At 43.9% G+C, this 18,555-nt stretch overlaps 1 protein-coding gene across 1 annotated transcript in view; it reads right to left on the bottom strand.

Annotated features, from left to right (window-relative positions):
* The window catches only part of LOC141266111 (uncharacterized), a 131,707-nt gene that overhangs the window by 42,400 nt on the left and 70,752 nt on the right, over positions 1–18,555 (bottom strand). The window contains exons 3-11 of the mRNA XM_073680051.1: positions 12,717–12,899; positions 12,514–12,637; positions 8,080–8,177; positions 7,916–7,991; positions 7,725–7,822; positions 6,657–6,777; positions 2,688–3,565; positions 2,578–2,596; positions 1,790–1,794 (exon numbers count right to left, since the gene is read on the bottom strand). Coding sequence (XP_073536152.1) covers positions 1,790–1,794; positions 2,578–2,596; positions 2,688–3,565; positions 6,657–6,777; positions 7,725–7,822; positions 7,916–7,991; positions 8,080–8,177; positions 12,514–12,637; positions 12,717–12,899 — 1,602 coding nt within the window. The remainder of the gene's footprint in view (positions 1–1,789; positions 1,795–2,577; positions 2,597–2,687; positions 3,566–6,656; positions 6,778–7,724; positions 7,823–7,915; positions 7,992–8,079; positions 8,178–12,513; positions 12,638–12,716; positions 12,900–18,555) is intronic.

The raw sequence follows: 18,555 nt of genomic DNA, 5'->3' as shown, positions 1-18,555 counted from the left end.
GTTCCTCATGATTCAGTCCTAGGCCTCCTCCTCTTACTGTCGGGGTTCCTCATGATTCAGTCCTAGGCCTCCTCCTCTTACTGTCGGGGTTCCTCATGATTCAGTCCTAGGCCTCCTCCTCTTACTGTCAGGGTTCCTCTTAGTTTAGTCCTAGGCCCCCTCCCCTTACTGTTTGGGCTCCTCTGGGTTCAGTCCTAGGTCCCCTCCTCTCCTCCTAATATACTGCCTCTATTGGACAAACCATCAGTAGATTTGTTTTACGATATCATCTCTATGCTGATGACACTAATTATACACCTCTTCTCCTGGCATTAGTACAGATACCAGTGACTTTTTGTCTACTGTCTCTCTACCTCACTCTATGTGAAACTGAATCTTTCCAAAACTGAACTTTTTCTGTTTCTACTAAGTGGCCTATACCGATATGTTTCTATTACCTTATGTGGTACTAGCATAACTCCCAGGCCGCACGCTCACTATCTTGGGGTACTACTTAATTTACTCCATATATCCAGTCACTCGCACGTTCATACCATCTGCACCTAAAAAACATCTCCAGAATCCAGGGGCGGACCTATCATTGGTGCAACCTGTGTAGCCGCACAGGGGCCCAAGAGGTAAGGGGGCCCATTTCCACCTCAAAAGTAGGTGGAACTTTTGCATTATGAGGAGCTATTGGACTGGAAAGGGTCCATATACTGTTCTTTCCCAGGGTCCCTTTTTCTGTTTGTGTCCGCCAGTGCCAGAATCAGTCCTTTTCTTACTGCAGAAACTCTTACTGTTACTCCGATTCATTTTCGTCTTGATTACTACAGCTCATTGCTATTTGGACTTCTTCTGTCTAAACATTTCTCTCTTCAAGCCATCATTAATGCAGCGGCCTTGCTCATTTCTGTCCACTTGCTACACAGATGCGTCCAAACGGTGACAGTCATTTGACTGGTTGCCCATGTGCTGTACTTCAGAATACAATGAGTTTATCTTATTCACACACAAAGCTCTGCACACTGCTGCCCTACATCTCCTTCCTCATCTCTGCCACCCCTTAGATCTAAAACTAACCTCTTCCATAATCTGAACCTCCCAATCCAATCTTCCAATCTCCAAGACTTTTCTCATGCTGCACAAGTTCTCTGGAATGTGCTACCCCAAACAGTCTAATTAATTCCTAGTATCTATTATTTTAAGTGTGGCCTAAAAACACATCTTTTTCAGCTTCACCTCATTAAACTTACTTTTCTCATTTCTCCTTTCCTATATTCCTCAGAATAGCACCTAGAATCTGAGCATACACAGATATTGACTGATGACTGGTTAATGAAGCCTTGTATAAATACCCCTGACTGCACAAAACTATACAAGCCCTTTTCGCTCTCTGTGTCATCACTATTTCCTCAGGTTGTAAACTTGTCTTCTTTTTGTTTGAATTGTTGGCCTATGTATTACCTGTAATGTCTGATATTGTTTGCACATGCATCCTCTGAATAGTAAAGTGCTTCAGACTATGCTGGTACTATATCGATAAATATTATTATTAATAAGAAATCCTATCCAGATGCTGGAGAGGACGTAAAATTGGTTGTGTATGTCCTTCATGGAAGACTGTGTGAGAGCAGGATTTATATTTTATCTATCTTGACTTATTTTGGATATTCTCTCCTGCTTTCCGGGATGGAGTTTGAGCCAGTATATGTGTGTGTGATAAATATGGAGTCTTAGGAATGTCTTTGTCTAACGGACTTAGAGAAGAAATGATGAAGAAACAAAACTAAGTGAGTTACACCTAGACTTCAGCTGGGTGTAGACAGAATTAACTTTAGCCAATGAGATCTATGTATGCTAATGCCAGCACATATTTAGAGATGAGCTGAGCCAATTATATTGTTACCATGTATGACTGTTAACAACCTATATAAGATGATGTCAAAAGGAAATTGAGAGATCTGCCCTGATGCTCAATGCATCAGTCATGGCTCTTCTGTGCACATATTTGGATTTTACTATTTAGTTTGGAACAGGCACAACGTCTCAGAACGTCCCACATTATGCGATGGCGACAACTGGAAAACAACATATCCCGTATAAGAAACAGGTAGACATTCACAATTGTGTATTTTGGTTATTATATTGCATCAGTATTTGTAAACCAAAACTGGCAGTGGAGTATTCATAGAGAAAAGTAAAACGTAAAGATTTGCTTATCTTTCATATTTTTGCCAAGGTAATATTACAAGATTTTGAGCCACACAAAAAAAAGGCGTATCAATTCTTTTAACTTTTTTTTTGTCCAGTTCTATAATCTGTTTGAATGAAGGTCAAATATGGACACGTTCACATATGTTCAGAAATAAAAAGTTTACGTTGGATTGAGTTATTTTTTCTTACTTTGCCATAATGTCACCGTTTTGGGTAAATACAGTAATTAGAAGCAAGGCTAATGATGCCAGTTCACCTCCATTGCTTAGAAAGTAAGCAAAGCTCATGTCTTCCTTGTATTCACAATACATTTCCTCTGTGGATCCCGATCACCGTTGAAGTTAACTAAACTTAATTTTTTGCTTTTATAGGATTTCTCACAACAGGAATACGGTTTTGTCTCCATTTGCATTCCCTGATATGTTTTAGGATTTAATTTGCTTGAAAAAAAAAAAATGTTTTCTACATTTAAAACATCAAAACTTCTTTACTCCCGTGTGACATTTTCGATGTTTAATGACACTGGATTTATCTGTAAAGCACTTTCCGCATTGAGGACATGAATACGGCTTCTCCCCTCTGTGAATTCTTTCATGTATAATAAGATTTGGTTTACCAGTAAAGCACTTCCCACATAGTGAACATGAATACGGCTTCTCTCCTGTGTGCGTTCTCTCATGTCTAACAAGATTTGATTTATCTATAAAACATTTCCCACATACTAGACATGAATACGGCTTCTCTCCTGTGTGACTTCTCTCGTGCGTAACAAGGCTTGTTCTATCTGTAAAGCACTTCCCACATTCTGTGCATGAATACGGCTTCTCTCCTGTGTGAATTCTCCCGTGTGAAACAAGATTTGCCTTTTCTGTAAAACGTTTCCCACATAGTGAACATGAATACGGCTTCTCTCCTGTGTGAATTTTCTCATGTCTGGCAAGATGTGATTTATTTATAAAGCATTTCCCACACACTGAACATGAATACGGCTTCTCTCCTGTGTGAATTTTCTGATGATTAATAAGAATTGATTTTGTTGTAAAAAACTTTCCACATTCAGAGCATGAGTACGGCTTCTCTCCTGTGTGACTTCTCTCATGTATAACAAGATGCGATTTATCTGTAAAGCACTTTCCGCATTTTGAACAGTAGTACGGCTTCTCCACTGTGTGGATTCTTGTAATCTGTGACTGGTCAGGAGAAGATACTGCACGATTAGGGAGGTTATATGATAAATTTGTTCTGTGAAGTTCTGGCTGTAAGGTTGTACGTTTCTCTCCAGAGGAGTGATGCATGACATCTTCATCTTCTCCTTTATAATTAAGTAATAAGCTAAAATTATTTCCTTTAGAATCGTTATTGGGATTTTCTGTCAACATTAAAAAATGGATGTCAGTATTGTTTGTTTTTATTTAAATCACAAAGTAGACAAATTTATAACATTCATATTAAGCTGGAAATATGCAGAGAGGAAGAGGACTTGAACTCTAGTACCAACTATTGAAAGTAGCAATCCTAAAAGGCAATATCAACCCTTTAAAGAGTCTTAGGGTAAAAGGCAAACCAGAATCTCAATTTGCAGATATGTGTTTCGGGGTGTTGCCCCCTCCTTCATTGCAAAGCACAAGATCTGATTTGGCTTTATGAGATGCCTCTGACTGTGGTCTAAAGGGTCAGGCCTCTCAATGTGGAGAGTGACGTGCTAGTGTAAGGAGACTTATAGGCCATGCAATGCTCCTCTGGGAAATTAAATATGAAAAATCACCTATTCAGAGATGAAGAGGACTTGAACTCCAAATTAGATCCCATGCTTTGCACTGAGGAGGGGGTAACACTCCGAAACACGTGTCTGCAAATTGAGATTCTGGTTTGGCATATGGCTCGTTAAAGTGCAATATTGACTTTTAGGATTGCTACATCTAATAGATGGAGCTAGAGTTCAAGTCCTCTTCATCTCTGAAGAGGCAATTTGCATATTTAATTTCCCATAGGAGCATTGCATGACCTTTCAGTCTCCTTACTCTAGCATGTCAGGCATATCACTCTCCACAAGGAAACCCCCTAGGCCCCAGTTAACACACATGCAGTTTTGATTTTTTATTTTTTTTATTTTGGAGCCAAAACCAAAAGTGAAGAGAAAGTGTAACGGTGGATTTACATTACCCCATTTTGCAGTGTTAAACGACTACCGATCTGTAAGTATTTACTGATCAACGGTCAATTAATAACCTGTTTACTCAGGCAGACTGCAGATAATGATCTGTAACGGATCGTTCCGTGCACAGAGGCAGCCATTGTTCTCGACAGAGAGAGTCCTGTTTACACAGGATGACACGCTGCCAAGAATGATGACCTTTTGTGGAAACCAAAAGATAATTTTCACCCAATGAACGAGCACTTTGCTTGTTCTTCAAGCGATCAGCACCCTGTTTAAACTGCAAGATTATCTCGAACGGAGTGCTCCAAGGGACGCTAATTTATGGTGATCTTGCAGTGTAAATGCAGCTTAAATCCTTTTTTTTCTATTTTTTTTTAATCCACTCCTCTCTTTGACGCCAAAAATGGCCACAAACATTGCATGTTTGATTCCAGCCTTAAAAAGGCTTTTGCATTTAAAAGGGGTTATTCGAGGGTATTAACAGAAATAGAAATTAATTGAACTTTCTAATGTACTTGGTGCAGTTCTCAGACTTTAAATCCGCTCTCTTGGTTCCGGCAGCTTTATTTCTCCATTTATTGTTGTGTTTATTTCCCTGTTGCCCCCTCCTTCCTACCTGGTTGTTGATGTTGTGGTGAAGAGAGTTGGTTGTCAGCTAAAGTGATTACCTAAACCAGCCCCCTTCTCTGTGTCCGATGGTGGCTGCTCCATGCCGGAGTCAGAAGAAGACCAGAAAAAGAGCTGCTGGGACCATGGGAGAGACAGCGTCATTTCAGTGGAGTGCGAACGTGGGGCACTGATGGGTTACTATGAGAGTTGGGGAACTGATGAAGGCCACCATCGCAACCACAGTCTGGGCTTCAGAGGAGACAGTGATTTTCACTTTCTACTGCAATACTCTTCTACTGCAGTATATAGTATAAAAGCAATCAGACAATCACAGATTCAAGTACCCTAAGGGTACTAAAAAAATAAAGAGAAAAATAAAAAAAAAATTTTGAAAAATCAGAATCATACCTCCTTTTTCCGGATTAAAAATCTAAATAAATTTGGTACGGCCGCATCCGTAAAAGTCCGGTCTACCAAATATACAATTACTTTACCCGTACGGTAAACTCCCTAAAGAGAAAAAAAAAAAAATCAAAACACCATAATTTCGTTTTTGGTTGCCGCACCTCCTTAAATAGATGCAATGAAAACTTTGTTTGTACCCCAAGTTGGTATCAGTAAAACCATTGGCTCACCACGCACAAAACAAGCCCTCACACATCCCTGTTGACAGAAAAATAAAAGTGCGACAGGTCTCAGAAAATGGCGCCATAAACTTTTTTTTTTTAAAAGACATCTGAATTATTTTTTTTTTATTTAAGCAGTGAAAAAAAATATCTCTGCATGTTTGATGTCGCCATAATCGTACTGACCTGGAGAATCCTACTGCCAGGACATCTTTACCATACAATAAATACCGTAAAAACAAAGCCAACGTGATGATTTTTTTCATCACGTTTTAACTACACTGTATGGTAAAATGGATGATGTCTTTCCAAAAAAACAAGCTCTCATATTCCTGTGTCGACAGATAAATCAAAAAGCTACGGCTCTTGGAAGCAGGGGCCGAAAAATTGCAAGCAACAAAAAAAAAACATTGTTTGCGGAGGCAAGAAGTGAAAGACCACGTGTTTGAACAAGCTAAAGAAAGAGGTCAGACAGAGTCCAAAATGTCATATTTTATACTCTGCTTCATTCCAGTGAAAGGATACGTCCGGGACACATCTAAATGCCGATTGCTCAGCCGAGAGCAGTATAATATTCTTACTCGGGTGGAAGCTCGTCTTAAAAAACATCGGAGATTACTTCTGTTGTGGTTAATTTTTTAATATCTAGATATCATTATTAATTTAGATAAAAACAATTTAGATTTTTGCTACGTCTGAAGTCTGCTTGAGTGTTTTCAAATTTTACATTGTGGAATGTCTGACTAAGATACTTGTTTCCTGTAAAGTCCTTGACAAGAAGGTTTACGCTGGGCCAATGGAAATTTGTTACTAATAAGTCTATTTCGATTTTCTGTAACAATGAAGTTCTGTTCTGTCTAGCTAATAAATATGGCGAGTCTTTGCTGCCACACGAGGAAGACTCTACCTGCTGACAATGCATGTCACATGTATTCTGTCTCTCTTCCTTCATCGAAGAAGTATCTTAATTTGAATCTCACTGGGAATGTGAAGACCCTTTGCGGTCTATTCCAAAGTTCTCCTTAAAACAAAGAGGGTCTCCATAACACTTCCTAGTTATTACATACCTGCGGTAACATATACAGGAATTTCATCTTCTACTTCACTCATACACGGTGGATCGCCCCTTATCATCTCTCCTTCTTCTTCTTCTTCAACCTTCACTGTGATAATCTCCTGATCTTCAATCTAATAAACCCAATGTTAACAATTCAGAATAGTACGGCAGAGGGATAGAAAACTCAGACAGATCAAAATAAGTGTGATGAACGTGGCATGGGAATGCATGCAGCCGGCAAAGAGAAACCCTTCAATGGAGAAGATGGAGCGCGTCCTCTAACACCGTCTGAGCTCTTTCTTTTTTTTTATTTTGGAAAGGTTTGCTTGTTTTGCCTGGCTCGATTTCATGCCTCTTCTTGTAAGCTGTGTACCTTTTTTTATATTAACACTTCAGCATGTACAAGGAAGAAACTTAAAGAATCCATAGCATTTCCGAGAGTGTGGTAACTATTTGAAACCTCACACAAGTCTCTGACTACAAGGACAGCAGTCTCCGCACTTCCCTGCACCTCTTGATAAAGATCGGCGAAACGCGCGTCGTCACCATCTTTACTTCTGCTGGGGGCTCGCAGGGCTAGTAGGACCCTTGGACCTTGTTTTGGGTGAGTTGCAGGTTTACCTTTATTACAGGAGAGTGGTTTGGGCACTAAGTGGGATTACTCTTATAGTTTGCTGCAATTATGCTATGATACTGCAGGTCACATGATACTTGTAATCCCACATTCATTTTTCTATGCATGCGCAAATATCCCTTATCCATATATTTAGATGTCAATACATATTGTGTGTGTCCTGTCACCGTTGTGCATGCAATATTGTACTTATATCCACCCCTTCTTTATATATATGCAGCTGCCCTCATTTATTTACATCTTGACATATTGGGGTTGTCCTGTTATCCCTGTGACCCCCTAGCTTCTGGCACCATGCACTTTATATCCCTTATCATACTTGTTATTATGTATTTTTCTACCTAATAAAAATTACGCTTTTTATGCCATATTACTCATTTGTTCTCCTGTCTTAATAAAACTTCCCTATATACGTAGATTGGTCCAGAATTCATCGCCATCTACCTGCCGATTATCTGAGACGTTGCGATTCTCCTCTGGACGGTACTGGGAATACAGTGGACGAGGACATCTCTCTGGTGGGTTTCTTTCAATGAGTTCATCTGCAGGAAACAGACATAGGATATTTACACGTGAAGATCATTTGAATGGAGTCACCCTCAAAACATGTTTTCGTTTTACAACCCCCTCCTCACACGGCTGATCGTCCTCCTTTTCCTCTTCTTCTTCTTCATCTATAACCACGACCTTAATACCAATCAGATCTTCAGCCTAAAGAGATAAGAAAATAATGTGAAGTGAACTTTGGTTCCATCTCTTTATGGTCGTATTTCGGTGATGAGACTTTAGCCTCATCTACCTGCTGATTCTCCGGGACGTTGTGATCTTCCTCTGGACGGTCCTGAGAATACAGAGGACGGGGACATCTCTGCGGTGGGTTTCTCCTCTTGGATCCATCTGTGGGAGACACAACCACCCAGTGATCGGCTGGAGATCTGTCTATGTATCAATTCAATATGTGTAATTCTATATATTTTTATCCAGGTCTTAATAAAAAAATATTGTGGTTCTTGTCATTGCTTTGCTAAAACATCAAACTAATAGTCAGGACCACACGGAGATCCTAGACCTGGAGCTTAGAGTCTTCGCATGTGGTAGAGGCTCAAACATCTATGCATTTAGATACCAGCCATGCCAAAAAATCTATACTTCAAAAACCTTAGAAAGAAAGGTCTAAATTCTAAGAGATGGATAGTACAGTGGTGAGCATCAATAAGTTCTCTCATTTTCCTCCGCACTACGGAAGCGACTGAGGTGTTAGATGGTCTCTCCTGGGGTGAAGTTAAAATGATCCAAAAAAAAGGAAAATACACTATATGTTCACATTGTGAACTTTCATCCAGGAGTGTGACTGATCACAAGACCCAAGATGTAGTTCAACCAGTCAGGAACCGCAGTATCCGTTCAGCTTCAGTGATGTGCAGGTCCTGGCGTCTTTCTCGCCTGCCCTGTACCAATAAGACTGATCAGTGTCGGGCAGGAAAGCAGTGTGCAGCGGCATGGTCCTCTCTAATCCGGAATGGACGCTCTGTCATCGATCTCCTTGATCATCGATCTCATTGATCATCGAAAGCTGCCTCTGGACAATAAGACACGCACTTTTTAGTGAATGGCTCCGTCAGGGTTTCCATTGGAATACAGTTTCTCAGGCATTCCAACAGAAACGCCAATGTAGTGCTTGGCACAGAGCGCTGTGTAAGTGTGAACCTAGCCCAAGATGTATCCTTGGGACCCCACATGAAACCGATGGTAAAATGTGTGTTGGATTGGTTTTGGTGGGTGACCATTTGCACGTCGTTTGTTTTCTTCACTTGCTCGTGTACTGCTTACCTTTATAGGTTTTGTGCCTTTCCAACTTAGTTTTTCAGGCAGGGCCTGCTTTTCTTTCATTCACATTTTGCATAAAAGAATCATTTATAATATTTAATCTATAATTTTTACTATAGCGGGTTCCGACCATACTGGTTGCCACACTCACCCTTATTTTTATTGAAGCACTCACCAAGGCTGGACCCTATCGCCTCTTCTATTTTCCATCCTTATTTGAAGCCTTTGGCTCTTAAAATTATTTTTCATATAATAGGGTCAAAGTATGAATAAAAAAAAGCTGAAGACAAGCTCCTTGCAACAGTCTTCTGCTGTATACAACTTCTCACATTCCCTTAGTTAAAAGGAAGGTCCTCCGGCTTTTTATAAAATACCTTTGCTTTGCACATGGCACGGTATAGTTTATTTCTTGATCACAAAAATCAGTGGCACCCAATCGGGGCTTGGTTGGTGGATCCTCGTAAAAAGGCAAGACTGCTGCCATTATGAACAGGGGTAATGGTCAGAATGTCCCTTATTTTTACATTTTAGGCACAGCAGATCTTCACTTTGACCTACGTTTTAGGAAGGCTTTTCTGATTTTCATCTATGGCACCACAGGCTGTTGTGGATCTAGGAATAAAGGGCACCACAGGCTGTTGTGGATCTAGTAATAAAGGGCACCACAGGCCGTTGTGGATCTAGTAATAAAGGGCACCACAGGCCGTTGTGGATCTAGGAATAAAGGGCACCACAGGCCGTTGTGGATATAGTAATAAAGGGCACCACAGGCTGTTGTGGATATAGTAATAAAGGGCACCACAGGCCGTTGTGGATCTAGGAATAAAGGGCACCACAGGCCGTTGTGGATATAGTAATAAAGGGCACCACAGGCCGTTGTGGATATAGTAATAAAGGGCACCACAGGCTGTTGTGGATATAGTAATAAAGGGCACCACAGGCCGTTGTGGATCTAGGAATAAAGGGCACCACAGGCCGTTGTGGATATAGTAATAAAGGGCACCACAGGCTGTTGTGGATCTAGGAATAAAGGGCACCACAGGCTGTTGTGGATCTAGTAATAAAGGGCGCCACAGGCCGTTGTGGATCTAATAATAAAGGGCGCCACAGGCCGTTGTGGATATAGTAATAAAGGGCACCACAAACCGTTGTGGATATAGTAATAAAGGGCACCACAGGCCGTTGTGGATATAGTAATAAAGGGTGCCACAGGCCGTTGTGGATATAGTAATAAAGGGCACCACAGACCGTTGTGGATATAGTAATAAAGGGCGCCACAGGCCGTTGTGGATATAGTAATAAAGGGCACCACAGACCGTTGTGGATATAGTAATAAAGGGCGCCACAGACCGTTGTGGATCTAATAATAAAGGGTTCCACAGACCACTGTGGATCTAGTAATAAAGGGCACCACAAACCGTTGTGGATATAGTAATAAAGGGCACCACAGGCCGTTGTGGATATAGTAATAAAGGGCGCCACAGGCCGTTGTGGATATAGTAATAAAGGGCACCACAGACCGTTGTGGATATAGTAATAAAGGGCGCCACAGGCCGTTGTGGATATAGTAATAAAGGGCACCACAGGCCGTTGTGGATATAGTAATAAAGGGCACCACAGACCGTTGTGGATCTAATAATAAAGGGCACCACAGACCGTTGTGGATCTAGTAATAAAGGGCACCACAGACCGTTGTGGATCTAGTAATAAAGGGCACCACAGACCGTTGTGGATCTAGTAATAAAGGGCACCACATGCTGTTGTGGATCTAATAATAAAGGGCGCCACAGGCCGTCGTGGATCTAATGATAAAGGTCGCCACAGGCCGTTGTGGATCTAGTAATAAATGGCGCCACAGGCCGTTGTGGATCTAGTAATAAAGGGCGCCACAGGCTGTTGTGGATCTAGTAATAAATGGCACCACAGGCCGTTGTGGATCTAGTAATAAAGGTCGCCACAGGCCGTTGTGGATCTAGTAATAAAGGGCGCCACAGGCCGTTGTGGATCTAGTAATAAAGGGCGCCACAGGCCGTTGTGGATCTAGTAATAAAGGGCGCCACAGGCCGTTGTGGATCTAGTAATAAAGGGCACCACAGGCCGTTGTGGATCTAGTAATAAAGGGCGCCATAGACCGTTGTGGATCTAGTGATAAATGGCATTCAGACATTCTTATAGACACAATATAGATATTCCTAATGTCCTTTGCACATGTATAAGAAGGACAAGGTCCCATACGATATATTGGCTTTCTGGGGGATATATGTTTGACTCTTTGAGATAACACCAGGCTCTTTTGGTCTAGAGTGGAGCCTCCCATTAAAATGTACTGTAGAATCCTCCACCACATTTTTTGTTCAGAAGTAAAAACTTGAAAAAACTTTAGCAATGATGAACAGTTATTGATCTTCTTTTAAAGAGTCGGTATAATTTTAGGTCCTCTGGAGGCAAGCAGAGTGTGTCAGGAAATCATTCCATACATCATTACCCCAAAATTTATACCAAACTCTGACCCTCCCATCAGCATGGAGCAATAAATCTGGATTCATTTGGCCAGGCGATGTTTTTCCACTCCGTTTTCCGCTCTTTTGGACACTGGAGTCACTTTTCTGTTTCCCTTAGACATTATTGGCGCTCACACTTTTCGTTTGCTCTTACAGCCCATTTGTGTTGGACTCGTTAGTTTTGCACCATCGTTGTCTTCTGCTGCAATTTTCTTGTCCACCCGTTTGTCAGAACGATTACTGAACTCCTTCTTTAACTCCTTTTGTTGGCGCGTTGTCTCCTTTCTCTGACAGTTTTTCCTTGGTCTCATGTTTCTCAGCATACTCGTAAAATTGTTTCATGGGAATGTCCTACAAGGGTGATCGTTTTGGAAATCTTGGCCCTGGCTAGTATAGTAACGATCAGCAGGCTTCGCTTCATACGACGTTGCTCAGATTCCGTAATTCACACAAATTGTTCCATAAATTCACCATTTCTTTCTACACTCCGGGGTCACGTGTTTCATTTCTATATACAGAAGCCTAAAGGGCGAGGTAGTTGTCTGTGATACTGTGGTCACTCAGTGTCTAAGCATTTGCTTTCTATATACTTCCTATTATATGTTTTTGTGATTTTCCACCGTATAACAGGACAATGCATTTATTTGAGGTGTAAAATGTGACCAGATGTATTTTCCTACATTGTGGAATAAATTTACAATGAATAAAGCATCAACCATTGAACGTCTGATGAAACACTTCTGAGCTGTGGATTTGGCTTCGATCTTAGTCCCACCATATATTGCACATACTGGCCGTCTTCTTCTTGTCTTCTTTGAGAAGGACACTGTCCTTGAAAACATCTTTTATTTCAATTCTGGACGGTTGGCTTACATTACTATCACTGTATTTATGTCTCCTCTTACCCTGTGATGTGCGGGGCCGGTCGTCCTCCATCATGACGTCCTCGTACAGATCCTTGTGTCCTTCTAGATACTCCCACTCCTCCGCGGAGAAATAGACGGTGACGTCCTGACACCTTATAGGAACCTGACACACAATGATAGCGTCATTACCCAGAATCCCCCAGTCCCGCCCTGTATAATATCCCAGCATTCCCAGCAGTCACCTCTCCGGTCAGCAGCTCAATCATCTTGTTGGTGAGTTTCAGGATCATCTTCTTGCTCCTCTCATGTATCCGGGAGTGCGGGGGAGGAGCTGTGATGAGGCTCCGCCTCCTGCTCCGCCCTCCTGACTCTTGGCTGCAGGGAGTCACTGAGTCACCTGATGTCTTTTTCACTAGTGTGTAATCCTGTGTATGGAGAGACGCTGATAAATATCACTAGCTATTGAACCTGTTTTTCTTTGGTACATTTCCGGCGAATTCGCACATAAAGTGTCTTCAATAAAATAAAGGGATAATGCAGACGGGCGGTGCATTCACACTGCTAAGTTGACATTGTAGTACATTACTTCAAGAAAATGGCGCCAGAGTCAGCGCATGCGCATACCGTGCTATTTGGCGCCATTTTATTGACACAGTGTCTTCAAAAAAATGGCGCCGGATAGCGTGGTGTGCGTACTCGCTGAGTCCAGCGCCGTTTTATTGAAGTATTGTACTGCAAAATTAAAAGGGCAAATGTCACCAGAAATAACACTGCTAACCTGCAGATATGTGGTTTATCTGTGCTGGGGGGAAAAAATTAACTTTATTCTCCTCGCCAGCATTCGATTTCAGTCATGGGGTCGTGAGCAGCGCGGGTTCAGTCATTGCTCTGAGAATACACAGAATCCGCTGTACCGCGCCTCCGGCCCAGACTGACACTCCCTCTGCATTAGGGCTGGATGGATGGGTGGGTGAGCAGCATCCATCCATCCGTCCATGCTGCTCATCCATCCATCCATGCTGCTCATCCATCCATCCATGCTGATCATCCATCCGTCCATGCTGCTCATCCATACATACATCCGTCCAAGCTGCTCATCCATCCGTCCATGCTGCTCGTCCATCCATCCATGCTGCTCGTCCATCCATCCATGCTGCTCGTCCATCCATCCATGCTGCTCGTCCATCCATCCATGCTGCTCGTCCATCCATCCATGCTGCTCGTCCATCCATCCATGCTGCTCGTCCATCCATCCATGCTGCTCGTCCATCCATCCATGCTGCTCGTCCATCCATCCATGCTGCTCGTCCATCCATCCATGCTGCTCGTCCATCCATCCATGCTGCTCGTCCATCCATCCATGCTGCTCGTCCATCCATCCATGCTGCTCGTCCATCCATCCATGCTGCTCGTCCATCCATCCATGCTGCTCATCCATCCATCCATGCATGCTGCTCATCCATCCATCCATGCTGCTCATCCATCCATCCATGCTGCTCATCCATCCATCCATGCTGCTCATCCATCCATGCTGATCATCTATACATCCATGCTGCTCATCCATCCATCCATGCTGCTCATCCATCCATCCATGCTGCTCATCCATCCATACATCCATGCTGATCATCCATCCATATATCCATGCTGCTCATCCATCCATATATCCATGCTGCTCATCCATCCATACATCCATGCTGCTCATCCATCCATACATCCATTTTCCTCATCCATCCATTTATGATGCTCATCCATCCATCCATGCTGCTCATCCATCCATACATCCATGTTCCTCATCCATCCATTCATGCTGCTCATCCATCTATTCATCCATGCTGCTCATCCATCCGTCCATGCTGCTCATCCATCCATCTGTCCATGTTCCTCATCCAACCATTCATGCTCCAAATCCAACCATCCATGCAGCTCATCCATCCATCCATCCATGCTGCTCATCCATCCATCCATGCTGCTCATCCATCCATACATCCATGCTGATCATCCATCCATATATCCATGCTGCTCATCCATCCATATATCCATGCTGCTCATCCATCCATACATCCATTTTCCTCATCCATCCATTTATGATGCTCATCCATCCATCCATGCTGCTCATCCATCCATACATCCATGTTCCTCATCCATCCATTCATGCTGCTCATCCATCTATTCATCCATGCTGCTCATCCATCCGTCCATGCTGCTCATCCATCCATCTGTCCATGTTCCTCATCCAACCATTCATGCTCCAAATCCAACCATCCATGCAGCTCATCCATCCATCCATCCATGCTGCTCATCCATCCATCCATGCTGCTCATCCATCCTTCCATTATGATCATCCATACATCCAAGCTGCTCATCCATCCATCCATGCTGCTCATCCATCCATACATCCATTTTCCTCATCCATCCATTTATGATGCTCATCCATCCATCCATGCTGCTCATCCATCCATACATCCATGTTCCTCATCCATCCATTCATGCTGCTCATCCATCTATTCATCCATGCTGCTCATCCATCCGTCCATGCTGCTCATCCATCCATCTGTCCATGTTCCTCATCCAACCATTCATGCTCCAAATCCAACCATCCATGCAGCTCATCCATCCAACCATCCATGCAGCTCATCCATCCAACCATCCATGCAGCTCATCCATCCATCCATGCAGCTCATCCACAAACACTCCTACTTGCCTTTTCCCAACTCCATGGCAGCGCATTGTCACTCTGAGTTAAATATTTAAATAAAATGACGCCGGAGTCAGCGATATGTGGTGCCATTTTCTTGAAGACACTGTGCGAATTTGTCTTCAACAAAATGGCGCCAGAGATCACGCTATGTTCAGGCGTTGACTTCAGCGCAACACTCCTCCATACTCTCCAGTATGTCCTCATGGCGCCAGAAATCGAGGTATGCAGCCAGTGCCTATGAATACCGCTATCTGCAGCGCCACACTTCTCCTCCAGCATCGTCCTCCTCCCGATCTGGATGTGTCCTTCTGTCTCCGGCCATACTGCGCAGGCACAGTGCACATGCGAAGCCTATAGAGGCTTCGGACAGAAGGACACATCAATGGTTATATTATAGATTATATACATTATATAATGCCACAAAGAACTTTCTAAAGTATTACAATCTTCCTCCTTCCACCCAAATTCCTATCTTCAATCTACATAGACATGGAAATATCTCTGCAAACCTTACTAACATTGTGGAAGACTATAATTATTGTACATCGTGATACGATGCTCCAGATTCTCCTTGGAAATATACACCGTTCAAAAAAATAAAGGGAACACTTAAACACCAGAATATAACTCCAAGTAAATCAAACTTCTGTGAAATCAAACTGTCCACTTGGAAGCAACACTGATTGACAATCAATTTCACATGCTGTTGTGCAAATGGAATAGACAATAGATGGAAATTATTGGCAATTATCAAGACACCCTCAGTAAAGGAGTGGTTCTGCAGGTGGGGACCACAGACCACATCTCAGTACCAGTGCTTTCTGGCTGATGTTTTGGTCACTTTTGAATGTTGGTTGTGCTTTCACACTCACGGTAGCATGAGACGGACTCTACAACCCACAGAAGTTGCTCAGGTAGTGCAGCTCATCCAGGATGGCACATCAATGCGAGCTGTGGCAAGAAGGTTTGCTGTGTCCGTCAGCGTAGTTTCCAGAGGCTGGAGGCGCTACCAGGAGACAGGCCAGTACACCAGGAGATGTGGAGGGGGCCGTAGGAGGGCAACAACCCGGCAGCAGGACCGCTACCTCCGCCTTTGTGCAAGGAGGAACAGGAGGAGCACTGCCAGAGTCCTGCAAAATGACCTCCAGCAGGCCACAAATGTGCATGTGTCTGCACAAACGGTTGGAAACCGACTCCATGAGGGTGGTATGATGGCCCAACGTCCACAGATGGGGGTTGTGCTCACAGCCCAACACCGTGCAGGACGCTTGGCATTTGCCACAGAACACCAGGATTGGCAAAGTCGCCACTGGCGCCCTGTGCTCTTCACAGATGAAAGCAGGTTCACACTGAGCACATGTGACAGACGTGACAGAGTCTGGAGACGCCGTGGAGAGCGATCTGCTGCCTGCAACATCCTTCAGCATGACCGGTTTGGCAGTGGGTCAGTAATGGTGTGGGGTGGCATTTCTTTGGAGGCCGCACAGCCCTCCATGTGCTCACCAGAGATATCTCGGTACCTAATGGCAGTCAGGCTGAGATCCTCAGACCCCTTGTGAGACCATATGCTGGTGCGGTTGGCCCTGGGTTCCTCCTAATGCAGGACAATGCCAGACCTCATGTGGCTGGAGTGTGTCAGCAGTTCCTGCAAGATGAAGGCATTGAAGCTATGGACTGGCCGCCCGTTCCCCAGACCTGAATCTGATTGAGCACATCTGGGACATCATGTCTCGCTCCATCCACCAACGTCACGTTGCACCACAGACTGTCCAGGAGTTGGCAGATGCTTTAGTCCAGGTCTGGGAGGAGATCCCACAGGAGACCATCCACAACCTCATCAGGAGCATGCCCAGGCGTTGTAGGGAGGTCATACAGGCACGTGGAGGCCACACACAATACTCAGCCTCATCAGGAGCATGCCCAGGCGGCGTAGGGAGGTCATACAGGCACGTGGAGGCCACACACAATACTCAGCCTCATCAGGAGCATGCCCAGGCGTTGTAGGGAGGTCATACAGGCACGTGGAGGCCACACACAGTACTCAGCCTCATCAGGAGCATGCCCAGGCGTTGTAGGGAGGTCATAAAGGCACGTGGAGGCCACACACAATACTCAGCCTCATCAGGAGCATGCCCAGGCGGTGTAGGGAGGTCATACAGGCACGTGGAGGCCACACACAATACTCAGCCTCATCAGGAGCATGCCCAGGCGTTGTAGAGAGGTCATACAGGCAGGAGGGGGCCACACACAATACTCAGCCTCATCAGGAGCATGCCCAGGCGTTGTAGGGAGGTCATACAGGCACGTGGAGGCCACACACAATACTCAGCCTCATCAGGAGCATGCCCAGGCGTTGTAGGGAGGTCATACAGGCACGTGGAGGCCACGCACAATACTCAGCCTCATCAGGAGCATGCCCAGGCAGTGTAGGGAGGTCATACAGGCACGTGGAGGCCACGCACAATACTCAGCCTCATCAGGAGCATGCCCAGGCATTGTAGGGAGGTCATACAGGCACGTGGAGGCCACACACAATACTCAGCCTCATCAGGAACATGCCCAGGCGTTGTAGGGAGGTCATACAGGCACGTGGAGGCCACACACAATACTCAGCCTCATCAGGAGCATGCCCAGGCGTTGTAGGGAGGTCATACAGGCACGTGGAGGCCACTCACAATACTCAGCCTCATCAGGAGCATGCCCAGGCATTGTAGGGAGGTCATACAGGCACGTGGAGGCCACACACAATACTCAGCCTCATTGTGACTTGTTTTAAGGACATTACATCACAGTTGGATCAGCCAGTAGTGTGTTTTCCACTTTAATTTTGGGGGTGACTCCACATCCAGGCCTCCATTAGTTAATAAATGTGATTTCCATTGATGATTTTTGAGTAATTTTGTTGTCAGCACATTCAGCTTTCTACAGAACAAAGTATTCAATGAGAACATTTCATTCATTCAGATCTAGGAGGGGGGATTTCAGTGCTCCCTTTATTTTTTTGAGCAGTGTATACTCTTCCTACAATCTTGGCTTTGGTGACTCAACAACTTACTTAACATCTCAAAGAGGAATTTACAGCCACCATCAAACCACGATGCCCGGCTTCTACAGAAGGAACCTGGCCAGTTTCCAGCTGATTAACATTGTGACATACTGTAGTTTATAAGGCTGAAAAAATAGATATCTGTCCGCCCAACTCAGCCTATTCTACTACAATGATGATCCAGATGGAGAGAAAAGCCAATTTCCCTCATCTTAAGGATAAAAGTTCTTTCCAACTCCAAATGGGCAATTGGAATAAACCTGCATAAAAGACCAAACCGCATGAATGTAATCGCCATAGCTTGTCATAATCTTACACTCAATACAGAGATGGAAAC

The sequence above is a fragment of the Phyllobates terribilis genome, unplaced genomic scaffold (assembly GCF_046119375.1).
Source record: "Phyllobates terribilis strain yellow unplaced genomic scaffold, ASM4611937v1 Scaffold_4__5_contigs__length_816908805, whole genome shotgun sequence".
Lineage (NCBI taxonomy): Eukaryota > Metazoa > Chordata > Amphibia > Anura > Dendrobatidae > Phyllobates > Phyllobates terribilis.
Note: the sequence above shows the minus strand (reverse complement) of the source record. Positions and strands in the feature narration are given on the sequence as shown.